Raw genomic sequence first — 17,852 nt, forward strand, 5'->3', positions numbered from 1 at the left:
TTTCTTTTCCAAGGTGCACTAGTTATCACATTAGGAGAGTTGCTGAAGTTTGCAGCAACTTCAGTAGCAATTACTAAAGAGTAGGTCTGGATTTTTAAACATTAATAGCAGCTAGTTTCAAATGCCAAAAATATCTGTGCTTTCCTTGCCTGCATTAGAAAAACTGACATCTATAAACAGCTGGAATGCAGTTATTCCATTCACTTTACCACCTGTGGAGCTGTTGCTTCTTCCTCACCAGCAAAAGGAGAAAAAAGGGGTATGGTGAACTGCAGATGTGTTAACATCAATGGGAAGAGCAGAGACACAAACCAAAAGAGTGCACTTCACAAATAATTTTACAGCTCCTTCATGACTAACAATGTTAGCAATTTTACTGATTATAAGACACATCTTAGAAGTCATTTAACAGTCCATTATAATTGGATTATCTTTCATATTAGAAAGTATTTCTAATATGAAAGTATTTATATTCCTAGATTTAACTCCCAAAACCATAAAGAATACAGGAATTCAGAGCTTTGAAAATTAAATGAGTGTGCTGTCCTTTGACTGCAGAAAAAGCCCCAGGTGACTAACCTTAACAAATATATACCTCATTATGTGCTTAAAATGAGGAAATGAAATGAGAAAATAAAACAGGTTTAAAATGAGGTCATTAACGTGAGGAAAGAGAAATACAGACCAGATGCACAGATTTGTCCAGGGACTTACACAAGTCTTGAGATCGCAGCTATCTTTTGAGGCAGTTTAATGAGGAATTTTGTCAGAAAACACTGAATCCTGCACAAAGCACCTTGAGTTTTATGATTGCTCACATAGGGTTCCTCTGAATGCTGATGGCATTCACAGCCCAGCAGTTGGCAGGGAGCACCTTAGGGTGTTCAGGACTCACCACTGACTCCCACCAGCTTCTGTCTTAGGAGCGGCTCATGCCATGGTCCAGAGGCCACTAAGCACCAGTGATTCTAAAGAACTCTTCCTGCAATTGTATCCAACTCCTATGAACACTGCTTAACTTCCAATCAGGGAACAGTAAAAATAAGTCAAACCATGAAGAAATTGCAGTGAAGCCCACAGATCAAATGAATAGAACTCACTAAATTTTAGGAAATCCAGCCAGTCACTGGAGTGACTGCCATCTTAATATGACATACATTAAAGATTTTTTTCTTCAAGGTGGGTGAAGGGGACCAAAAGAAGATGCCACATCTATGTGCAAAAGCATTCTATATATACAGCCCTAGATGCCTTACCCAGTATGATGTAAAACTTAACATAATCAGCCTCCTATTAGCCCAAGTATCCTACCCAGACCCTGCTTTAGACATTAACTTTTAACACATAAGAGTAAAGACAGTAACTATTGAGTTAAATCCACAGTGCCTCTGAACAAATGCCACGATTACACTTTTAAGCTAAATGCTTTTCAATCACATATAGTCTTAAGTCAGTAGTGCATCTAAATATAGAGTGATATCCTTTTTAAGTACATACTACAGTGCTCTAATCAGGAACTCTCTTGAATAAACAGAACTTCCAAAAAAATGTTAAGCCAGAGCAGCTGCAAGCATGGTGTTTGTGTTCTTTGTGTGGCATCTGGAATAAAAAAACTTACTCTATTTTGAATTAAAAGGCTAATTGAGTTACAATGTAATTCACCTCTGTGCAAATCCAGAATTATGCCACCAAATGTTTTGATTCTCTCAAGCACTGAAACAGCACAAATATGTGCACACGAGGCACTACAGCCTTACCAATATATAAGAAAGAAGGCAGACATGTTTAAAGCTCTTCTTTAAACTCTTTTAAAAAGTCCTCAGATCTCTGATGGTTTTTAAAATTATGGAGTCTTTCCACTGCACTGTGAGGAAAGAAGGATGTGAGCTCTGTGAAAGCCTCAAAACAGAGTGGAACAGCCATGAAGACGTACACAAATGTTGCAGGGCAGACAGTTACCTATTCAAAATCCATTAATGGATGTTCGAAATGGAAACCTGCAGAGTGCATGTTTGGAAAACTATTGCTTGCTTACTGAACCTAGAAAACTGAGAAACTGAGTGGGAGAAATTCCAAAATTGCAATGTATCAGAAATTTACTGGAAATAGCAAAGGACCAGTTACAATATCTCTGTTTAAAAAAGGCTTGTTTCAATATAAAAGAAAACTTATTTAACTTTCAGGAATTATTTTGTATATGCATAATTAACTGTTGCAAATATGTTCCAGTCCCATACTGAAGGAAAAATTTTGAATGGTTTAGAGAATTTTGTATGTAATAAAACAAGCAAATTTGCAAATGCAAAAATATTGGAAGAATCATGTTAGCTGATTGCTCTGAAATGCAGAATGGACTATTTTCCCAATGTTCAGCACAGTATAATTAATAAATATATTTATTTTCTAGAACAGTGGGCAAACACTGCTATTTGGGAAAGAAAGAAGCATTTTGGTTAAAGAGGGAAAAACTCTACTTGCAATTGCTATTTCTTTAATAGTCAGTTAATATTTCTTTTTCACAATTCCAGAATGCTTATTATACCACTTATTTTTTTTTTAAATGTAAAGTCTTGTTTCTGCAGCTTTCAAAGACTTTTCACAAATTTTGGCAGCAGAAATTGGGTACAGTCTTTGATTCTGAGAAGTCTCAGTCCTCAGCTTTACCACAACAGCTGATATAACATGCTACATTTTCAAATGTCCAAATCTTCATCTGTCTCCATTATTTTCTTGATTCTTTCACCATTTTCACAGGATAGAGAAAGACCGTAGCATAAGGTTTGCTTTGGTGACATTTTTTAAGTGATGACTATCACCATAGTGAAATGAAGCAAAATTCTGAATAGAATAATTTCAGTGTTCTTTTGATTTAGTACTCATCATGATTTCTATTTTGATTTCCACATGCATTTAAAACTGAAAGAAGATCCTAAAAAGCTCAAGGTTCTAAGGATAAGAGAAATTTGGAACATTGCAGGTTGATATTTTTTAACAACTATTTAACCATACATTGGATCTACACTGATCAAATAAGAAAAACATATCGAGGGCCAAAATGATGGTTATCATAATATTAGTATTATTAATATAATATTAGAGTTAGGATCAAAAATTGTATTTCAAAATGAAAAATACAAAAACTTCAATCTATCTGTAAGCACATATAATGTAACTCAGAAACCTGGCCTCTGACTCTGAACAAAGGTCTTTGGTCATCCTGGCAAAAGTCTTCAGATTGCGTGTTACCTCTCTCTAATGAAAATTTTATCAACTCTATTTTGACTATTTTTTTCTGCCTTGTTAGGTGATTGGGAAGTACCACAGAGAAGCACTGCATCTCACCCTCTTGCCCTGAGTGGACTTCTTTTGAAGGTAACAGCAAATCCAGTAGCAAATGAGCTGTTCTAATGCAACAAATTCCTGCTTCTGATAGAGGATCTCATTGGAAATTTCCACCCCAGCTGTTGAATTTTTTTAACAGCACTGATATCCTACAATTTGGCCTTTGAGGATCTAAAGCCTTGTTTCTCTTGTTTCTCTTCCTTTTGAGAACTGTTAATTTAAGTTCTTCCTAAGTTGTCTGCAACAAGGTCTTCAACCAATCTTTCAAATCTGTTAAATATTAAAAGCTATCTGCCAAATTTCCTATTTAACCATTCCTAAGTAAATTTGTGATTTTGCTTTAGATGCGTACCTCACTTATACATTATTTTGACCTATATCTCCAGGAGCACCCAGCTCCTCACAGCTTGAATTGTAAGCAGCAGTGCAGATGTGCAAGACATTTTCATCAGTTTGCTTAGAACCCTATACAGTTTAAATTACAAAAGTTATGGGCTGCCATTTTAGCCTTATCAAGAAAACAATATTCCTCTACACAACTTTGTTAATGTAATTTCAATACATTCCATTATCACAGAAACTCTTTATGCTTTTATTAGAAAAGGAAATCAAAGTAATCAGTAGGTACTTCAAGAAAGGAAATACTTTATCTCTGACATTATTAGGATGCAAAACCATTATACAAATATGAAAACATCTGCATGGGATTGGACCTAGTTCTGTCTAGCTCTCTACACATCAGACAGCAACAAGGGCCAACCTACTCTTTCATGGCCTACTTTTCCAAACTCCAGGGCTTGGAAGTCTGAGGACTTCCTAAACTAGATGTGATAAGTTTCTTTTTAACAGCCGTTGAAGGATCTTTCTTTCCTGAACTTTTTCTTTCTGAAAAACTTTCCTGAAGTTTTTAAGCATTTTGTTTTTTACAGATTCATTTTAGTTGATGTCAAAGAGAAACTCTAATGCATATCATATGGGGGCAAAAATGATGTTAAAAAGCTATTACTTGAAGACATTTCTGTCAGGCTTTAAAATACAGTGTTCTTGAAGGTTATATAATATTTTAAATAAACAAGTTTTTGCCTTCAATTTTCAAGCCAAAGTACCATTCCAAGACTACTGACTTTACCTTGGTATATTGCTCATGCTCATGTTCTTGGCTAGAACCAGACCCTGATGTCTGATTATAACGGCGCACTTTCATTTTCATCTGTCTCGTTCGCTCCTCCACTACTAAGCTTGCTGCAAAAACACACAATGAAAATCAATTAAAAATAGAGAAAAGGTTTCGGGAAAAACAAATGGTTTAGCAACAATTTTAGCTTATTTCCATTTCAACAAAACAAAGAAATGTACACACATGTAGAACAAGCAGGGTGTAAGCACAGAACAAAGGAACACTAATGTCAAGAAATCAACCACTTTTGTTGCGAGAGTCTTTACCTGAAAATGGGCAGACATTCCAATTTCTACACATAATCAAGCTGGTGCAACAGATATGAAAAGAGTCAAAAAATTTAGGTGGCAGGCTGAATTATACACTTGTTAAATATTCTGGATGCAGGGGACGTAAATCCATGATCATCTAAGCATGTGGTTTTTTAAATGTAGAAAATATTACAGTAGCATTCTAAGAATTAATGCATGAAACAGGTATTAAAATTTATTTTAAAGTAATAACTCCTCCTACTATCTTGAAACATAGCTAAGACTATTTGAGAGGAATAATTTCTCCATTCAACCAGACATATCAAAACAACAGTCATTTTCTAGTAGTTTGGGTTTAACAAGACCTCCTTTAAAATCACTACTTTGTTCTGTAATGATCACCTTTACTTCAAATAATTATTTGTTCTTCTGTTTTCAACTTCCATACGGCAGTGTTTCTTTAAAAACAGATGTCTTGGACCTTTAAGGAGTTGTGGTGCTATAAAGATCATCATCTTCAACTTGAACAAGTTATGGCAATTCATATTGGCTGTGCCTGCCACAGGCAGACGATCTTGCACTAACAGAGAGAGTGCTGGAAACACCCCTGGGTCAAGGCTTCCTCCAAGTAACTTAACCTTTGTGGTAGCAAATAAATTTCAGAGGGATCTATGTATTCTGCTATTCTTAAACTTTGTAGCATTTTAAATTCAAAGCAATACAGGTAACATCAATACCATGAAAACTGTAGCTTTTTAACAGTTCTAGAACTAGACCCAAATATTTATCAGCAACTATTCTAAATTACAGGAATATTCACTCTGTTCATTGTGGTTTAACAGGTTATAGCATCTCAGAAAAACTTCTTTTAAACTGGAATTTTTTTATGTGTCACAAATTTAATTTTGAGGCAACCTCCACAAAATCTTCTGCTTTTGTGCCAACTGTGGATTTCTATTACTCTCTACAAAACCACTACTTTTATGAGTCAAAGAGCCCCTCCCCAGATCAGTGACAGGAGAGAGACACCTATATTATATATTAAAGCTGCCTGTAATCAACTTGCAATCACAAAAACCAGATAGTTTTAAAGTACTGGAAGATAAGTACTCTATGTATTTTCAATTAAGAGATACTAAAGTTCTCATGTGTGGCTTTTATGCTGTTAGTTATACACTCTGGCATTATTTACAGGTTTATTTTTTTGTCTGTGCTTTGCCAGCTCAAAGATACAAGGTCAGAAAAAAAAAAGCAAAAAAAAAGCACTACACTCAGGATTGGATATTTTCAACTATAAGCTACTGCACAAATCACAACTGTGCCTGCACATACCATTTGTAACATGCTCGTGGAAATGACAGAATGTCTGTGTGCTGGTTGGGTATGAAAATATATACAAAGGCATCATTGTGAATTCCTTCCACATTTCTTATTTAAAAATAAGAAAATTAGGTACAGCAAACTACATTAAAATTCTGCTAAAATTACAAATCTAAGGCATGGAATAAAGTTAGCATTATCTTCAGTCTCCCATTTGCAGAGTCCAATCTAGCAAATTCTGCACATGCAGAATGTCACACTGGGCTCAGCAATTATTCCAGATGACTAATTATGCCAGTAAAGGTGTACCTTAATTGCAATGAGTCCAGTTCCACCATCAGATATGCAGGCACAGCTCCAATTACTTCAATGGAAGTTGCATGGAGGTATCTGAAGGCAAAATTGAGCACTTTAGGTGAAATTTTTAAAGATGGCCTCTTATTTTAAGGACAGATATGAAAGGATTAAGATAGATCAATTAGGGACTGAAGTAAAAAAAATGGGTATCTTAATCCTATCATACGTGCATGAAATAGACTGAGGATATGAAATCAGAGGGAAAAATGAGACCCCTTTAAAAATTTAGCCCTACATGTGATGGTGCACAGATTAGAGTTACTCTAAACATAACCCTTTCATTGTGTGAATTTTAGGTCCTTTAACCTGCCAACTGTATGTTATTCTAAATAATATATATGATATGTTATCCTGTATTGCCTATGATACTCAGGAAAGAATATCCTATTATGTAATTTAATGCTATTTTAGAGGTTATTACTTCAGTCAAGACTGAGTAAATATTCAACCTTAATTCTGTAATTCTTGATTTTTGTTGTGTTTAAGTCCTTAAGCTTAACATGCTTATTTTCTGGTTTCCCTTTATATATATATATATATATATATAAAAGAATGTGAGAACAATTAATGAGGACTGTGAAGTAAATTTGAATTCTCTAATGGAGAAATTTGATTTTGTGCATGAAGTACAATGTAATTTAGTACCAATTAGCTGTGAATCTATTTATAAGCATGCAGTTGCATGAACCTGCTCTAGAAAATCCAACTGTGTTCTTTCCAGCTTTATTTACCACACACATATGAGCATATGTTGAATGTAGCTCAGTTGTGTGATGGAAAATTTTATCTGCTTGACTAGTGGCTTGGGAAAACCTTTACATGTTAATCACAAGAAGCAAAAAAGAAGTCTAACACGGGAGCAAAAGCACATTAGCAAAACTGTAACAACCATAGGTAACAACACCATATGATCACATTGCTTTCTTGGAACATGGCTGGTTACCACAGGTAACAAAAACTTGACATAAAAAGTACTTAGCCTGTCTCTTAGAAAAATATGGATCTACTTTCTTTTAGGACATCACTATTTACAGAGTGCTTTTCCTGGAGGTCTTGAGAGGTAGAACTACACAGTAATTTACAGATCAAAGTAATCCCAAGACCTTTCAACTCTAGAGTGGCTCTAGAATTAAAAAATGAAGATTTGCTATTAGTGTCTCAAAATAGTAGTACAATTACAATCAATATCAGTTATGTCAACGTGTTATTCTCTAGTGTCAGAAGTCACACTTCAAAGAGCTGTAACTATCATGTCTTCAAGGGCTGATAATTCAGATGTGAGATCAATCAGTGTAAAAGCAACTGAGAGAAGAGAACTCATTGATCAGACTGCTTAAATAAAGCACAACTTTATAGCCAAAGCTTACTACTAATAAACCACGTGAAGGTTAGCAACAATGATGTACATAAACAATCAAGCCATGCAGGAGAGAAAAGACAGACATATGAATGGAATCAAAATGTTATATTTCAATTCCATTAATCTATTTATAAACCCATCTGACTCCTGTAATCCCAGGTGTACTGGGTCTGGCTGGGATGGAGGCAGTTTTCTTCTCAGCTGCCTGTTCTTCTAGTTGTGACTAAGTGTTGAGAACACACCAGTGTTTTAGTAATTCTGAGCATTGCTTGTATAGCACCAAGGCCTTCTGTGTTCCTCATGCTGCAGCCCCCTGCCCTGTCCTGGCTTCCCCCTGCCCCCAAGTAGGCTGTGAGAAGAAAAAGGTGGGACAGGAGACCCCAACTGACCAGAGGGACCATTCCATACTGTATAGCATCATACTCAGCAATAAAACTGGGGTTAGTCTAAAATATGCAATTCTGTTGGACACTACTTGAAAGAGGCATGGAATAAACTAAAGAAAATAGCTACAGATCATATTTTCAGCCTGCCTACCCTCAAACAAAATTAGGACAGACCAACAGTTGTTTTTTCTTAAAGGAGATAGCCACTTAATTTTTCTAAGACTTTACCTGTTTACTAAGATTTTATGTGCTAGTCACATTCCTTTTAATATATGACTATTACATTAAGATATATAGAGTTACATCTGGTGCCACAGAAAACTACTATGGGCATGTTTCAACCCCTAAATGATGTTTAACTGAGGGAGAAGTTAGAACTGGCTAGGATCCTAAATGTTCAGAATATATGCTACCTTTTCAATTATGTACAAAATAACATAATAATCAATGTACTACACTAATATGGCAGATAAAGTTTTCCTTTTTTTCTTTAATAAAACTTTTCTAGACAGAATGTGTCATATGGCATATTTCTGTTATCCAGAGAATATGAATCTAACAATTCAAGACATATGACTTTAAAAGAAATTAAACTTGCATTAGTATCAACAACAGATCAAACCTGTGAAAGTCATTGGGAGCTACAAAAGCAGAACTAATAGTAGTGGCCAGTGCAAAAGAAACAGAAGTAATTTTAAGGTCTAAACTTCTCCCTTTAAGGTTTAAGAGGGGGCCTAAACTCCATGCTAGATGCAAAATTCCCAAATGACATGATGCCTTAAACACCCATCTATTAGGCTAACAGCATCATGTATAGAACTTATGTGGGATCACTTAAATAAGGATTGTATCACAGGCAGCAATAATGAACTAGCAAGAAACAGCAAAAATGCTGTTACTGCCTCTCTAGTTCAATTTTTTTTATTCCTGAGCTCTAACTCTTTATATATCCACCTCTTTCATATTGCTACACTCTGAAAATTTTGGAAAACAGTGTATTTTGTCAATAAATAACATCTAATAAGAATGCCTTCATACATTTCAAAAAAGGGTAGGTAAATCAGATAAGCAATAAGATAGAGGTTTAAAAAGTCAGGTGATTAAGCCCAGGAACAAATTTCCATCCCTTGCATTCATTAGTGAAAACACCTTTCTAAAAGGACATTCTTGCTCAAAGCCAAGTATGGGCTTAATGCCAGAATGACTGGTGACATTACATGGTCTGTGATTCAAACCAGTAACTGTACTGTGCTTTTCTAGAAGGTAGAAAACCTATGGATGTCTTAGCACTGGCCATACCATTTTCAGTAATGATGAAGTCTGCAACAAATGCATACTCTTCTCTTGAGGCACTTCATATTCCTGTTCAAGATGGTCAAGACAGAAAGAGGAGGTGCAGGCAAACAGTATGACTTGGAAAGCCTCCAAGTCTTACCTGCACTATTAAATGTCAGAGTAAGCTATATAACAGGAAGAAATTGGCATCAAGATTTCAGATAGCTGTAACTCCAGAATATAGCACACATACATCCTTTATGATGCGAACTTTAAGAGAAAAGGTCTAGAAGTCTAAAATGACACAAAGATTTCTTACATAATAAAGTACTGAAAAGTAAGTTGAAGTTAAAATTTATCTCATAAACTTATCTCATAATAACAATGCTTCTGGGCCAAACCCAACAGGTTCAGGCAAGGGAACAGAGAACTGCACTTATTCCAGAAGACAAGAGAGGTCTGACCTATTCTTCAACTTCATTCTTCATATTAAGAAGAAAGATTGGACAGTGACAAACAGCTACAGCTGTACTGCCATCTAGAAGCATATACACAGACTTTCTACACAGCAAAAGCTAGGAAAATAATCTGTCTGAGCAACTTAGATGCTCTGTGAATGGGAATCAGGGGGGAAAAACTATCTGATTTGAGGAATTATATATGAAAAATTAAAAAAAAATTGGTTTGAAAAGTGGTAGCTGAGGAAGAAATAAGGCAGAACTTATGTCCATAATAAAGTCAAGGAAATAAAGCAACAATGAGATTTGGATGGGAGAATCCTCTAGTGCAGAAATGGCTGTGTGGCACAGAAAAGTCATGCTGGTGTTGGACCAGGATGATCCATTTCAGAAATAATACAGAGTCTCTAGTTTATTTCTGTTGATCCTTCAGGACGAGTTTTGCAGTATGCACACATAAATTATCCTTCCAATAGGTTTCATGTCTTTAAAATTACACGGCAAAATCTACCACGAAAATTAAAAAGCACACAAAATCACAAGCAGATAAATGTTCTGAAATATAAGGTAAGTAACACTGAAAAATCAATTTGTTGCCAAGATGAGGAACCTGCTATGACTTCTTTGAATAAACAACTTCAAAAATTAATGGCAACATGCATCTAGTAAGGGAGATGGCTCTGAACCCTGCTCTGCCTCACCAAAACCTGCTGTAGCTATTTCAAGCTTGTGTGCATGGATTTCCTTTCCATGGGAGCTGATAGTTCTCTAGACCTCCTCCCAGTGATAATTAAGGCATGGCCAAGGCACATAGTCAGATTTGCAAGCTGGGAGATGAGCTTGGATCTCTCAGTACACACAGAGGCATGGTGGCCATCTTGAGATTAACAACTCGCTCCAGAAGGAAGATATAGAAACCTGAACTGGATGATGCAACATTCAGTTCTTTCTCAAAGAGCTTCAGGGGTGATCCACAGAGAAGCTTCTATGTAAAAGGAAACAGCAAGAAAACAAACACAGACCGCTTAAAATTAAAAAAAAAAAAAAAAAAAAAAAAAAAACAACCAAACAAAAACAACAACAACCAAAAAACCCAAACCACTGATTTTGGCAGCAAAAAAGTCAGCATTTTCATAATCTGCTAAAGACTTTATTGCAACCTTTTCCATTGATTACATGGAACAGATGTTTGCTTTGTTGCAGACTCATATGGTCAGTGTTGTCCACTTCTTAGTATATGCTCTCCCTCACACTTATGTCTTCTTTTACAAAATATCCTGTAACTCTCCCATCCTCATCTCTAATTCGCCTACTGTCTATTCTTTTTACCTCTTCTAAGAAGTTACAGTGGGCTACTAGTGTAAATCAGTTCAAATTAAGCCAGATCTGCTGACACTTCACTCTTCTGGCTGCTCTTTTGCTCAGTTCTTTTGAGCCCCTGGGTTTCATCTGCCATCAGGTCCCTTGAGCCAGAGGAATCTGTGCATGTAAATATCCCACCACCTTCTACACATGCCCAGATATTGAGCCAGATCCATCCAAATCTCGTGGGAACAAACTCTTTTACAAACCTGTTAGAGACAGTCTAGTTTGTCTGCATAAAGTCCATTGTTTTAAACAAAAATATATCCACTGCAGCCCAAATCTTGACACAGGCATAATCAACAAACAGGTAAGATTGATTTGTACTGTCCTGTTTGAGAGAAATATAAATACTGAGACAGAAATAATTTGTAAAATTAATCACTCTTAGCACTTTCTTAAGACATTTCATACTATATTCTAAACACTGCAAAAATAACATATAATTGCTAAAACCTAAGTTACATATTTCTTTTTAATCTCTTTTTAACATTATCATGAAAACATACTTGTTTGACATGGGTGTTGGAGTTCAGACCTAGTGGAAAAGTTGCTCTATTTTTACCTAAGCTTTCATCCCTTCAGAAAGTAAAGGAGTTGCAGGAAATACTTTGATTCAAGTTCAACTCACAGTTTGTGACCCACCCAAGCCTGTATTCAGACCAGAATTTCCCAAGATGAGCAGGACTCAGGAATAAAGGTTAGAAAAGGTTAATCAGTGCTAGTAATATTTTTGCAGCATAGTATTTTGATTTTAACATTAAAAGGGTGGGTAAATTTTTAATTTTTTTTTTTTCTCTACAAGCTTCATTTGGATTTTGAAGTATTTTCTACTTTCAGATAAAAGCAAAAAAAAATAGGACTTTTCTGCAATATGGCTTAGACAGAGACATAACAGACTACAGTTTTCATTTTGTGGGACAGCTTTAGATACCTGTTGTTTGAGCTCACTGATTCTCCAGTGTCAGCACAGGCATAAATTCATAGGAGGTGAGCATTGTATGTCTGCCCCTAAAAGCTCCCGTACAACAGGACTAACTTTCTGACATGGGAATGACATGCAAATAGAACACAGCTCATTCTTCAGAATGTCTCTGCATACAAAAAATAGTTTCTGACCATCACCACCTTTAACTATTCCTAAGCCCACACCTAGGAAACATCCATCACAGCTGCCAAGGACCATGGCTGCATCACTAGAAGCATGTGCTGTGCAGAACTCAAAAACAGTTTAGGAAAATCTTAAGTCTTTGTCTGAACATTAACTCAATCAAGCACCTTCTGAGCCATGTAAAATATCATTATTACCTCTGTTAAATCCAGTATATTGCATTTCAATAGCAGCGTGAGAAATCATGAGAGAAATTGCTGTCAGATTCTAAAGAGGGGCATCAGATAGAATAGAGATATTTGAGAAACAGCCTTTTTGTATGTTAACACTGTTAACTAAAACCTGTACACTGACATGGAATATAATGAAGGAAAACCCAGTATCAACAGTTGTCAAAAATTTGTAAAAAATTACATAAATATTTACCTTTTGTGGGAGAGTTAAAATTCTCTTGCTCTTCAATGAATTAAATGCACGGAATGATGGAAACAGAAAAAGAAATCAGCAAATTTAAAGTTAGATAAAGAAATGTGTTACATGTGACAATGGCATGTACAGTAGGCAGTACTCCAGCATATGTAAAAGTAATGTAGAAAATTAAAGTGATAAACAATGACAAATAATAAAGCCTATGACTTTTTCTTTAAAATTAACCGGAACAGTGATGTTACAGCGAACCAGATTGTGGAGTCTTTAAGTATTCTGCTAGAGAAGCATCATCATACCCAAATTTATGAGTGACATAAAAATCTTGTTTTAAATATCACTCTTATTTCTGAACTACACAGCACTATTTGAAGCCTCTTCTGCAATAGTAAGTGTTACAAATTTATTTTCTATTAACTGAAATTGATAATACTCAATAACCACCAGAGTATTAAAAATCAATTTTTAAGGAAAACATAAAAGCTTATGAGGCTTGAACTCATTTGTGAAAGTTAGCAGTGCTAAGAAAAATACTCTCCAGCATGAGTAAAGACTCCACAAGCTGCCTCAAAATATGCAGTGCCACCTAATAATTTAAAAATAAAACCAGAAATATGGAGACAAAACAAACAACATTGATAGGCTGAAATCTAAAACTGAAAGGACTTTTTCTTCTGCCACTCAATTTTTATACTGATAGATTTGAAAAAAATTTTTGACTGAAAAGGTTTGATCTTTTACCATTACCACAACCATACTCTCACTGCAATGGCCTTTAAATGATCAACTATACAACCACAGAACTGTTTTCACTAGCACTTCTTTTTCTTTTGGGATCTTAAATGGGTTAAATATAAAAAGATACTTGCAACTCAATGTATTATTTGACAACACACTGATTTTCTGTAAGAAATTCTGATTCTTATTTTTAAAAGAAAAAATACTGGACATCAAAATACTTTGTTCCCTGCAACATCAACATTGTACAAATATCACACACATGAACTTTATACATGTAATCCCCATTCAGTCCCAGCAGTGTCTTCATGTAGTTTTCCCTCATGTAACAGCAGCAGCACACACACACATGCACTTCACCTTCCATACAAGTGCTGTACAAAGCTTTTTCCAACATGAGCTAAGGTACAGCAACACCTAATGCTGGATGCACGTTTGCTTTGCTCGGTGTCACCACGTGAGCTCTACTGCTGCAACCAGATGCTGCTGGAAACACACACAACCACACTGCTCCAGTCAGGTTTACAGATGCTCTTTACATGGAAACAGATTGCTATTATCACAAACTTTACTCTCATTATGTGACTTCTGAAATAGGAAACTACATTGTCAAAGCTATGAAAAAGAAACAATGTTGTGAAGACTCAAATAGAGGCAGATAGAGGGAGTAAGACCTGTTTTGCTTGAATTAGCCCTGAAAGATTGATGCTAAACTGCAACCATTGTAGATTTACATTGCTGGCTCATAAATTTCAACAGTGCTATTTTCTTTTGTTATTTACTTGCTAGAGTAATAATATAAACCCTACTATCTGCTGGAATATTCACTTCCTTGATCAATACAATGATCAACCATTATACAAAAGTGTAGAAAACCACCCTCCAATCTTATTCAAGCAAGAATTCCTGTGATGTTCAATAGCTACAATGACAGATGACGGACTGAGTAAAGATCAGAGATGTATCCTTTATACAGAAGTATAATTTAAAAACCATGCAACTACATCACAAAGTTGTTATAGAAACAGCTAAAAAGCAAAGTCAATGAAGAATCCCCATCCCTCTTAACAATTGCACAGTTCCACTCAAACATGATGCAAATACAAAAACAGTGATGCAAATCTCTTACAACCCAGCACAGAATGACATATTTAGAATACACCATTGTCCTTACCATGGCTTAGAATTTCACTGCTTTAGTCACTGAGCCAAAACATCTTCATAGGGTTATGTCCTTTCATAAAATCATTCATTAATACAAGAAAATTCAAAACCACTTTTTTAGTAGCATAAGTTAGAGAAATTACTATTAAATTGTGATGTCTTGAAAACACACATAGACACACCTATACAGGAATAATTTTCAGTATTGAAACATCTCAGGACTTTTCAACACAACAACATCCCAATCTTGCATTCTAAGAAATACTGCTGACAGGGTTGCAGTGGAAAGAAATACAACTATGTCTTCCTTGAATATGACCATAATAAAAATAAAAATAAAAATAAAAATAAAAATAAAAATAAAAATAAAAATAAAAATAAAAATCCCATTGCCCAAAAACTACAGAAGCCTACAATCTTAACTGCAACCACTTTTTAAAGTCTGTACGCCCTCAAGTTGCTATTATTTAGTTTGTATTGTCTCAAGTGAAAATAACTATGCCTCTCTTCCACTCTAAAGCTACACAAAGTTGCTTTACCCTTCAGAACAAAATCACCAAGAAACCTGTTATTTTTTCACATTTTTTCTTGCCAGTGTGAATGGTAACACTGTTCAAAGGTTTTAGTCCTTAAACTTGACCTTTTCCGCTACATTTAAAGTATTGATCTCCATTCCTGATCAATAGTGTCCTGATCAACTCTGTTTCTATAACGGAATACAGATCATTACTTTCATCTTCTCTGTAACAATTACTTCTGTGAGTTTTTGGGGTTTTTTTTAAGAAGTTATGAGTATTATTCAGGACTTTGTAAAACTGCCTTGTTTTCTTGTAAGTAGAATTTTTATGATCTGCAGACTGCCAACCAGAGTAGTAACTAAGACAACATCATTTGGTAGAGACAAGGAAACAAGATTTTGTTTAGTTCTAAACTTGACAACAAAATGGAATGTCTGAAACACAACGTCAGCCAAGTCTTGATAGCTAAAGATTAATACTAAAAATATCACTCTGTTTCTCCACATGAAAACTGCTACCAGTCTCTTGCTCATTAAATTTCATTTGTTCCATAATGAGGACTTTAAAGAGTAATAAAATTACTTCACTGGATTCTTCTGTGTCTTCTGAATGTGCAAGAGAGCAAATAAGAAGCCCATTCTTGATATACAAATATGCAATTTTTTTGCAGCAATCACTATGCCTTGTGTAACAGACTTAAATGCATATATGTATATATTTAGATTCATAGATGTATACATTTAGATTAGTATTTGACCCTCATAAAACAACAGGATTCTTATGGAACGTAAAGTACTTTACTATAAAAAAGATACTTTATGGCATATCACACAGGTTTTCCTCAAAACGCTTGACTTCAAGATGACCATCAAAATATAGGAAGAAAATGCATTTTGAAGTATTTCCAATACATTTGGATATATTGCACTAGATTTTGACATCACCTGTATCTATGGTGACTGTGAATTTATACCATTAAAGACACACTGTAGTTCCCAAGCACAGTTAATGTAAATCTTTTACAGAACTCAATATGTTTTGGGTTCATACTACATTAAGTTCAGGTCACTTCTGGTCACTACATTTGACCCTGGTACTCATTTGACAGGGATTATAGAGGTGAAACTAATATTAAAATCTGGTGCTGTAAATCAGAGCAAGTACTGTGGTCTTAAGGCCTTAGTGAATTTAATTTTTAACAGTAGTATTAATTTAGACATACCAGCATATGTACTTCAACAGATACTGACACGTACTATAAAATTTTTTAAACACATACTATAAAATGTATGCAATTTAGTACTCCTCTGCAAATATGTTCTGAGCCTGAGCAGAGCATTAAACATGGGTAAAGCAAGAAGAGTTCCCTTTCAAAAGCAAGGTCAGTCATGCAGATGAAACCAAAGCACCGTGTAGAGAAGGAAATCTCTTTAACCACTGGCTCCATGTGCTGTAAAACAGCCCCAGCGACGGGCGGCACGATGTGTAACAACAAACCAACCACGGCGCATCTCACCTGCACATTTTATGTGGAAGGCGCAAGCACATTCAGCACAAGTGTAAACAGGAGTTCACTGAAACAGCATTACTTTACAAGTGTTCACGGTATCAACAGCATTATAAACCTAGAGTATCTTTGGCCTTCTGCTCAACTTTCATTTTTTCTTTCCTCTTCTGTACGCGTCCCATTTCTACTCATTTTCACAGTAAGTTCTACATTCATTTCCAACGCCTTCAACAAAACATAAACTGGTATTTTACTCTCACACACCAGTTACCAACACCAGCAGAAAGATGATATATGAATATGTAAATAAAGCCAAATTAAAATTAAATTAAAAGCTAATTCATCATTATATATTGTACCAAGTTCTGAAATTGAAGTGGAAATATGGAAGAAAGTTGAAATTCATTACTTATTACATTTCCCTATAAAGCTCCCAACTTGCTAATATGCAGAAGTAGAAACTCTGAATGTAGTTTGTAACTAAATTCAGACAGTACTAGAGTCACTACAAAACAAGAGAACCAGAATAGAATGTTTAAAGTTAATAAAAGCCACTTATATCAATATATTAGTCATTCAAAATAAACACATTTATCAAACAAGAGTACATTTTATATGTGCTAATTGAGGGGTTTGTACGCCATCACAGCTCAAAGCCTTAACATTAATGCAAACTGATTGCAGATTAATGCAAGCCATCATACAAGAAAACCTAACTGGTAATCTATTATGATAAGGTGGTCATGGTCAGCAACTTTATCTGTTCAAGAATGTGATCTGCTAACAGTTCTGCAATGCACTACAATATTCCACCATTACAAGCATTTCTTTAATTTCCACAAAGAAAACCTTGTAGTATGTGGCAATCTCAGTTGTTGCTTGTAGTCAATGAGACAGGATTTTTTAAACACAGAAGAAAACATGAATGTACAAGTATCATCCATTGTGCCACTTCATTTTACCATAACAGCTCTTTCTTTCTCTGTGTGTAGTATGTTGCAAGAAAATGAAACAGCAATGTACATCCTTATTTGATCTTAGTATGTAAGAAACATCCTCCGTAATCATCAGGTCTGCATTGTCTTTTTCAGAAAAAAGCA

At 35.2% G+C, this 17,852-nt stretch overlaps 1 protein-coding gene across 3 annotated transcripts in view; it reads right to left on the minus strand.

Annotated features, from left to right (window-relative positions):
- Nucleotides 1-17,852, minus strand: part of LOC128785029 (regulating synaptic membrane exocytosis protein 1-like) — a 160,186-nt gene that overhangs the window by 62,168 nt on the left and 80,166 nt on the right. The window contains exons 24-25 of one of the 3 annotated variants that reach the window (XM_053937106.1): nucleotides 12,826-12,855; nucleotides 4,472-4,584 (exon numbers count right to left, since the gene is read on the minus strand). The exons of 1 other annotated variant lie outside the window; for it this stretch is intronic. In XM_053937106.1, the coding sequence (XP_053793081.1) occupies nucleotides 4,472-4,584; nucleotides 12,826-12,855 (143 nt within the window). The remainder of the gene's footprint in view (nucleotides 1-4,471; nucleotides 4,585-12,825; nucleotides 12,856-17,852) is intronic. One more of the 3 variants, XM_053937107.1, reaches the window with a different exon arrangement.

This window comes from Vidua chalybeata, chromosome 3 (genome assembly GCF_026979565.1).
Source record: "Vidua chalybeata isolate OUT-0048 chromosome 3, bVidCha1 merged haplotype, whole genome shotgun sequence".
NCBI classification, from domain to species: domain Eukaryota; kingdom Metazoa; phylum Chordata; class Aves; order Passeriformes; family Viduidae; genus Vidua; species Vidua chalybeata.